The 9,010-nt window shown below is 43.7% G+C and overlaps 1 protein-coding gene across 1 annotated transcript in view; it reads right to left on the bottom strand.

Annotated features, from left to right (window-relative positions):
* Positions 1-9,010, bottom strand: part of CDC25A (cell division cycle 25A) — a 30,088-nt gene that overhangs the window by 10,483 nt on the left and 10,595 nt on the right. The window contains exons 7-8 of the mRNA XM_037736736.1: positions 8,484-8,555; positions 4,713-4,886 (exon numbers count right to left, since the gene is read on the bottom strand). Of these exons, the coding sequence (XP_037592664.1) occupies positions 4,713-4,886; positions 8,484-8,555 (246 nt within the window). The remainder of the gene's footprint in view (positions 1-4,712; positions 4,887-8,483; positions 8,556-9,010) is intronic.

The raw sequence follows: 9,010 nt of genomic DNA, 5'->3' as shown, positions 1-9,010 counted from the left end.
AAAAAAAAAAAAAAAAAAAAAGTATTTAGGAGACAACTGGAGAAAACAACTCAGATTGGATATCTGGCATTTGATAATAAGAAATTTAGCTCTGGGATGGGCGTGGTGGCTCACACCTGCAATCCCAGCACTTTGGGAGGCTAAGGCAGGCAGATCACCTGAGATTGGGAGTTCGAGACCAGCCTGATCAACATGGAGAAACCCTGTCTCTACTAAAAATACAAAATTAGCCGGCCATGGTGGCACATGCCTGTAATCCCAGCTACTCAGGAGGGCTGAGACAGGAGAATGGCTTGACTGATCCCAGGAGACGGAGGTTGCGGTGAGCCGAAATTGCGACATTGCACTCCAGCCTGGGCAACAAGAGCAAAACTCCATCTTAAAAAAAAAAAATTAGCTCTGTAATGATGTGTTTGTACGAGGAAAACACTCCACAAACTCAAAGTGCTTCTTCCTATTCCCTCACTCAACAACAACAAAAGACCTCTGTTACCCCCAAATATGAGGGGATTTCTCCCTACAAGCAAGCAATTCTGCAGTAGACAATAGCTGGGTGTCCTCTGATTCAATTCTGACACTACCTACCTGGAGAGTGTCAGACTCGAGGCTGAGGGCCCAGTCCTCAAAACTGTATGACCCTTTAGACAGCAGTCCTAAGTTGGGCCTCTGGAACTACTGATCTACTGACCACCAGCTTTAAGTGGGGGTTCCTATCACCCCTTCTGTGGGTTTGATTAATTTGCTAGAGTGGCTCACAGAACTCAGGAAAACACATTTACCAGTTTATTATGAGGGATATTCAAAGGATACAGAAGAAGTGATGCATAGGGTGAGATATGGGAGAAGGGACATGGAGCTGTCATGCCCTCCTTGGGTGCACCAAGCTCCAGGAACTTCCATGTGTTCAGCTATCCAGAAGCACTCTAAACCCTGTCCTTTCAAGGTTTTATGGAGGCTTTATTACATAGAAACGATTGATTAAACCACTGGCCATGAGTGATCAACTTGACTTTTAGCCCCTCTCCTCTCCCTAGAGGTTGGAGGATGGGACTAAAAATTCCAACCTCTAATCATGTCTGTCTTTCCACCAGTGACCAGTCCCATCCTGAAGCTATCAGTCAATCATTAGCATACAAAAAGATATGACCTTGGATATTTCAAGGATTTTAAGAGTTATATGACAGGAGAAGGGGGGAAAGACCAAATATATAATTCACAGTATCACAGGTGTGATAATGGTACTCTAGCAATGCTTGAAATTTTCTCCACAATGAAATTTAAAATACTAAATATTAAAATATATGAAAATAAACCAAACAGAGGGCCTATATATACACAAAATAATCATTAACAGTATTTTATCCAAGAAAGTTTTACAAATACGGAAATAAAAAGGTCAACCCCTAGTACGGTAAAAGAAAATGAATATTCTTTTTTTAAAGATGGAGTCTCGCTCTGTCACCCAGGCTGGAGTGCAGCGGCGCGATCTCGGCTTAATGCAACCTCTGCCTCCTGGGTTCAAGTGATTCTCCTGCCTCAGCCTCCTGAGTAGCTGGGATGACAGGCGTGCACCACCACATCTGGCTAATTTTTTTTAGTAGAGACAGGATTTCACCATGTTGGTCAGGCTGGTCTCGAACTCCTGACCTCGTGATCCACCCACCTTGGCCTCCCAAAGTGCTGGGATCACAGGTGTGAGCCATAGTGCCTGGCCAAAAATGAATATTTTTAAATATTGATAGATATATAAACCAGAAGAAGCTTTCTGGAAGGCAATTTTCTGACATGTATACAATGCAAAGTTTCATAACTGTTCTTGCCCTTACAACCTAGAATTTCCTTTTCAATTAGGAAAAAAAAGAAAATTCTAAATGTCCAGAAGATGATTTATTCAATCATTTCTAGTATACTTGTAGATGAAACACTATCAGTCAGGTGCATTGGCCCATGCCTGTAGTCCCGGATACTTAGGAAGTTGAGGTGGGAGGACTGCTTGAGTCCAGGAACTCAAGGCCAGCCTGGGCAACAGAGTAAAATCCCTTTTCTACAAAATATAATTAAAAAAAAATTAACTGGGCATGGTGGTGCATGCCTGTAGTCCCAGCTGCTAGTGGGGCTGAGACGGGAGGAGTGCTTGAGCCCATGGAGCCATGATTGTGCTATTGCACTCCAGTCTGAGTGACAGCACTAGACCCTGTGTTCTCCACAAACAAAAAGAACAAAGACAAAAACCAACAACCCTACCAAAACAAATACTATGCAGTCATTAAAATATTCTTTTAGAATAGTTTAAAGAGAAAATGTTCATAAAGCACTAGTAACTAAAGCAGATACAATATAAAGCAGGCCTAAATGTCTTCCCGTCATCTAACCTTTTAAGACTAAGATGAGGTTTACTTAAACCTTTTTGTGCCACAGAAAACACAGGCAGCTTACCATTTGATAATGCTTAATATCAAACCTTAATATAAGGACAGTATAATGAAGGAAAAGCATACAAATAAGCCAGTGTTTTGTGTGTCTAGCCATGGAATAAACAGAATAAATAACACAAAGGACTATAGGACTTAGGCCCAGACAACCATGACACTATCACACCCAGGCCAAGTGCTATGTCTAATATCTATGATCCCAGCACTTTGGGAGGCCAAGGTGGGAGGATTGCCTGAGCCCAGGAGTTTAGGACCAGCTTGCACAACATGGTGAAACCATGTCTCTACAAAAAATACAAAAATTAGCTGGGTTTGGTGGCATGAACCTATAGTCCCAGCTGCTTGAGCTTGGGAAGTGGAGAGTACAGTGAGCTGAGATCATGCCACTGCACTCCAGCCTGGGTGACAAAGACTGTCTCAGAAACAGAAAGCAACAAAACAACCTATACAACTATGAGCAATGTGAGTAATTAACTTGAAGAATTAAGACAGAACTTTATAAAAATCAAGTACTTAATAGGCCATGATAGGTCTGGATTAAAAGGAAATAAAATATCTACAACAAATGATAATAAAAACATTTCAGGGCTGGGTGTGGTGGCTCATGCCTGTAATCTCAGCACTTTGCAGGCCAAGGCGGGTGGATCATGAGGTCAGGAGATCAAGACCAGTCAGACCAACATGGTGAAAAACTCCGTCTCTACTAAAAATACAAAAATTAGCTGGGCGTGGTGGCGTGTGCCTGTAATCCCAGCTACTCAGGAGGCTGAGGCAGCAGAATTGCTTGAACCAGGGAGTCAGAGGTTGCAATGAGCAGAGATCGTGCCACTGCACTCCAGCCTGGCGATAGAGTAAAACTTTGTCTCAAAAAGGAAAACAAAAAACAAAAAAGCAAAAACCATTTCAAGTCAAAAGTTATGAGACAAATCTAAAGCAGTGGGAAATTCATAGATTCAAATAGGTTTATCCAGAAATAAGAAAATTAAAAACAAATGAGTAAAGCATTAAACTCATGAACCTGGAGACAGCAACACAACAAGCCCCAAGAAAAGCCTGCTCTCCCTGGGCAAAGGACAGCTCACTGAGGCAGAAGACTTTTTGACAATAATCACTCTCCTACAGTCTAATACCACGGAAACCATTATGGCTAATGGCAAGCGGGGGCCTCCACCTTTGCCCAGCTCTGATGTAGTGCCCCAGTCACCATCCTACTGGGATGGAATGAACTTCCCCTCCCTCCCAGCAATGAGAGTCCCCACCCAAGGTATCAATGGAGTTTGTGCCGGGGAACCCGGACTTCCACCCACACCTTTCCTGCAGTATCAGAGGAGACCTGCTAAAACATAAGATTTACAGAGAGCCAATTCTCATACAAATATACAGGAGACAATTGAAAAATCACTGGTCATACCAAGAACCAGAAAAATCCCAACTTGAATAGAAAAGACAACAGATGCCAACATCACTATGAACACTATGTTGGATTTGTCTGACAAAGATTTTAAAGCAGCCGTCTTAAAAATGCTTCAACAGGCCCGGTGCGGTGGCTCAAGCCTGTAATCCCAGCACTTTGGGAGGCCGAGGCGGGTGGATCACGAGGTCAAGAGATCGAGGCCATCCTGGTCAACATGGTGAAACCCCGTCTCTACTAAAAATACAAAACATTAGCTGGGCATGGTGGCACGTGCCTGTAATCCCAGCTACTCAGGAGGCTGAGGCAGGAGAATTCCCTGAACCCAGAAGGCGGAGGTTGCGGTGAGCCGAGATCGCGCCATTGCACTCCAGCCTGGGTAACATGAGCGAAACTCCGTCCCAAAAAAAAAAAAAAAATGCTTCAACAGAGGCTGGGCATGGTGGCTCACACCTGTAATCCCAGTACTTTGGGAGGCTGAGGTGGACGGATCACCTGAGGTCAGGAATTCTCAGACGAGCCTGACCAACATGGAGAAACCCCATCTCTACTAAAAAAAATACAAAATTAGCCAGGTGTGGTGACACATGCCTGGAATCCCAGCTACTCAGGAGGCTGAGGCAGGAGAATCACTTGAACCGGGGGGACGAAGATTATGGTGAGCCGAGATTGCGCTGTTGCACTCCAGTCTGGGCAACAAGAGCTAAACACTGACACGCTCATGCTCACACACACACACACACACACACACACACACCCACCCAAACCCCAGCAAATCTTAGCAAAGAAAATAAACCACTAAGTGGAAATTTTTAGAACTGAAAAATACAGTATCAGTGTTAGAGCAAAAAGAAACCTATGAAACTAACCTCGTGGGCCTTCTCTGGACTAGCTGCCTCTTTAGGGCTGGCCCCAGACATGCTCTTCCTCCGCTTCGTATTTCCAGGTGGAGACTCCTCTTGAGATCGTTCTGATCTCTTCAACACTGACCGAGTGCCGGAGCTACACAGGGAAGCAGAGTCAAACAGCTTGCATCGGTTGTCCTTATAGGAAGAAAAAAGACAGACCCATCTTTCATTAAAACCTGTTCACTTGCATGGTAAGACAAATAAATCAAAGGCTACCTAAAGGCTACCTGGGATGATTTAAGATCAGTTCTAAATTAGCAAACAGATACTGCTGATTCATTTAGTCCCAGCAACTCTCATAGGGCCTGGCACATAGCAGGCACTGAGCATTTAGCACTCAATGAATATATACTCAGCTGACATTATATAGAGATGAGCAAAACATCCTTTGCCCTCACAAAAACTGTCTATATAATCCTGCATCAAGAGAAGTGTCAGCTTCCAGTCAGGAGCACATTTTTGGCTTGCCTATCTTCCCCTCCATGTTATTACTTGCACCTTGCTTAAGCAGCTCAACGGGTTTAAATACCCCACCTAAATCCAGAAAAGATGCAAAGTAGCTAGGTTATACTAAAAATGGAGGCATCATGGTTAAGGCATAGTTAAGATGGTAAGTTTGGAGGGAGTGGGGATGGGCAGAGTAGCAAATGCCTTTCAAAATTGTCTAAGTCCTTCTTTCTACTTGGTCTTTTAAAGATTAATTTCCCAGGCTGGGCTCAGTGGCTCACGCCTGTAATCCCAACACAGTGGGTTACCTGAGGTCAGAAGTTCAATACCAGCCTGGCCAACATGAAGAAACTGTCTCTACTAAAAATACAGAGCAAGACTCTGTCTCAAAAAAAAATAAAAATAAAAAACAAACAAATAAAGACTAATTTTCCAGAGTCCAAGGGAAGCCAATCTGACCAGTGGTAGAGACAGAGTCTAACCTCAGCTCTGTAAATGCATCTCAGCCTGTTCTCCATTCTGTGTGTCTTGGCCTGGCTTTTCCTTCTGTACAGAATGTCCTTTCACACCCCAGTGAACAGTCATTTTCAAGTTGATGCTAACATTTCAACGTCACTTCTTTGAAGTATTCCTGAGAGTCCTCAGTAGAATGGATCACTCCCATATCTGTTCCCATTGAGACCAGGGATTTTCTCCCTCTTTTGTCTGAAGTTTATTTTCTATTATAGCTCCCAGAAATGGTTAGTCTATAATAACCATTTGTGGAAGAAATTTTCCTACGATTAAGAGCCCACAAGCCCATGTTTATGATTTTAAAATTAAATTTATAAAACTAATAGCCACTTCTGGCCAGGCGCAGTGGCTCACACCTGTAATCCTAGCACTTTGGGAGGCCTAGGTGGGTGGACTGCCTGAGCAACATGGTGAAACCCCATCTATACTAGAATACAAAAAAAATCAGCCAGGCGTGGTGGTGTGCACCTGTAGCCCCCACTACTTAGGAGGCTGTGGCAGAAGGATCGCTTAAACCTGGGAAAGAGGTTGCAGTGAGCTGAGATCGCACCACTGCACTCCAGTCTGGGTGACAGAGTGAGACTCTGCCTCCGAAAAATAAATAAATAAAACTAATAGCCACTTCCAAAGCATTCTCACATTCGATGTAATTTTATGTGTCTGTCAAAATGACCTGGTAAATTTAGTCATACATTTGTACTGGGTTAACCTATCTTCTCAACAGCTATGCACATTAATCTACTATAGTCCATAAGCAATCACAAAACTGTAGCTCAGCTGGGTGTGGTGGCTCACGCCTGTAATCCCAACACTTTGGGAGGCCAAGGTGGGCGGATGACCTAAGGTTAAGGAAGACCAGCCTGGCCAACATGGTGAAAACTTGTCTCCAGTAAAAATACAAAAAATTAGCCAGGAGTGGTGATGCATGGGAGGCTGAGGCAGGAGAACTGCTTGAACCCAGAAGGCAGAGGTTGCAGTGAGCCAAGATTGTGCCACTGCACTCCAGCCTGGGCAACAGAGAGAGACTCTGTCTCAAAACAACAACAAACACACATACACAAAAAAAAAACAGAGCTGGGCACAGTGGCTCATGCCTGTAATCCCAGCACTTTGGGAGGCTGAGGCAGACAGATCATCTGAGGTTGGGAGTTCAAGGCCAGTCTAATCAACATGGAGAAACCCCTTCTCTACTGAAATTATAAAATTAGCCAAGTGTGGTGGCACATGCCTGTAATCCCAGCTACTCGGGAGGCTTAGGCAGGAGAATCACTTGAACCNCTCACCGCAACCTCCGCCTCCTGGGTTCAGGCAATTCTCCTGCCTCAGCCTCCTGAGTAGCTGGGATTACAGGCACGCACCACCATGCCCAGCTAATTTTTTTTGTATTTTTAGTAGAGACGGGGTTTCACCACGTTGACCAGGATGGTCTCGATCTCTTGACCTCGTGATCTACCCACCTCGGCCTCCCAAAGTGCTGGGATTACAGGCTTGAGCCACCGTGCCCGGCCCGGGTCACTAGTTTTTATGATGAAAACATACTATGCTATACTTGTTATACAAAGTAAAATTTTAGCAGTTACTGATCAGAGAACTCTTGCCGGAAGCAATTTACCTTACAATGGGTGCTAGAGATAGCCTCTTGTGAAGAATAAGGTTTATTAGGAGGTTGCATCTGTGAACACTGATCAGCATTGAGGACTGTGACAGTGTGAGAATCTGCTGAAATGAGTTAGGGCAAGCAGATGCAAATCTCTACAGACACCATAAAATGACCTAGAGAATGTGCTTATATAACTCCGGCTCTGAAAGGAGGAAATAAAAGGTGACTTGGTTCTATAAAATCTATCCTTGTTCTTTAGACTTGGGATTTAAATGCTGCTCAGTTTTCAAATGAGGAATTACTGTGCGCCAGATACTATGATACATCTTTACACATAAAATTCAAGAGAAGCCTCACAATATCCTAAAGGTAGCTAATCCTTTCCTTTTTCTTTAGCAAATCAGGAAACTGGTGCTTAAGAGAGGTTACCAAGATTATACACTTTACCTGTTTGACTCCAAAATCCAAACTCTTTTCCTCACTACACTATCTCCCTAGGAGACAATCATTCCTGGAATTAAAATGGCGGTACTATGGCCAGGTGCAATGGCTCAGGCCTATAATCCCAGCACTTTGGTAGGAGACGGGTGGATAATGAGGTTGGGAGATTGAGACCATCTTGGCTAACACGGTGAAGGCCCGTCTCTACTAAAAATACAAAAAATTAGCCGGGTGTGGTGACACGTGCCTGTAGTCCCAATTACTCAGGAGGCTGAGGTTGTAGTGAGCCGAGATCATGCCACTGCACTCCAGCCTGGGTGACAGAGCAAGACTCTGTCTCAAAAAAAACCCCAAAAAACCAAAAAAACTGTGAGTTACTGTGCTTGTCTAATTTTATGCTAGGTTCTGTGAAATATAAATGAGAATAACCTAAAAAAAGGAAAGTTTTCAGGCCAAAGGCTTCAGATAGGCTTTTTTCAAACTAACTGGATGTTAAAAGCTGGGAATTATCATGGTCCCTTCTAACCCACACTCTTTATAGATCAGGAGACATGCAGAGACATGATAGCATAACTAAAGGTCATAGTTTGTAGGTAGCCAAAAGGAAGCCTAAAATCCAGATCCCCAAATCCTACCATTCATTTCAACCTTTAGCTATACTCAACTAAGGATTACTCTATCCAGTGGCTCAATCACTCAGGGCTTCCTCCAGACACAACACAACAACTCACAAGGTTTGTAGTTCTCATGACAAGAGGAGCTGTCCAGAGGCTTGCCATGCACGAAGGGGTCTCCTCCTCATTCTAAAGAAACAGAAAAATTGACTTTGAAAAGATCATGAGGAGACTAACATTTGTTTAAATGCTTTAGGTGTGTTTCTGCCTGAAGAATTACCAGACAGGCCTGGATAGGAAGTATCTTAATATACCATCTTACTCATATAGACTGTTAGCTCCTTCAGGGAAAGAAGGATCATATCAATGTCTTTTTTTGACACTCCTGTCCCCTAACCCAAAGGATTTAATAAGGCTGGTAGCCCTATTATTAAATAAATTCTCACCAAATGAACAAAAACATTAGCAAAGTGCTGGGTGTGGTGGCTCACACCTGTAATCCCAGAACTTTGGGAGGCCAAGGCAGGCAGATCACAAGGTCAGGAGTTCAAGACCAGCCTGGCCAACATGGTAAAACCCCATCTCTACTAAAAAAACAAAAATTAGCTGGGAGTGGTGGCGCATGCCTGTAATCCCAGCTACTT

The sequence above is a fragment of the Cebus imitator genome, unplaced genomic scaffold, assembly GCF_001604975.1.
Source record: "Cebus imitator isolate Cc_AM_T3 unplaced genomic scaffold, Cebus_imitator-1.0 Scaffold0, whole genome shotgun sequence".
NCBI lineage: Eukaryota > Metazoa > Chordata > Mammalia > Primates > Cebidae > Cebus > Cebus imitator.
Note: the sequence above shows the minus strand (reverse complement) of the source record. Positions and strands in the feature narration are given on the sequence as shown.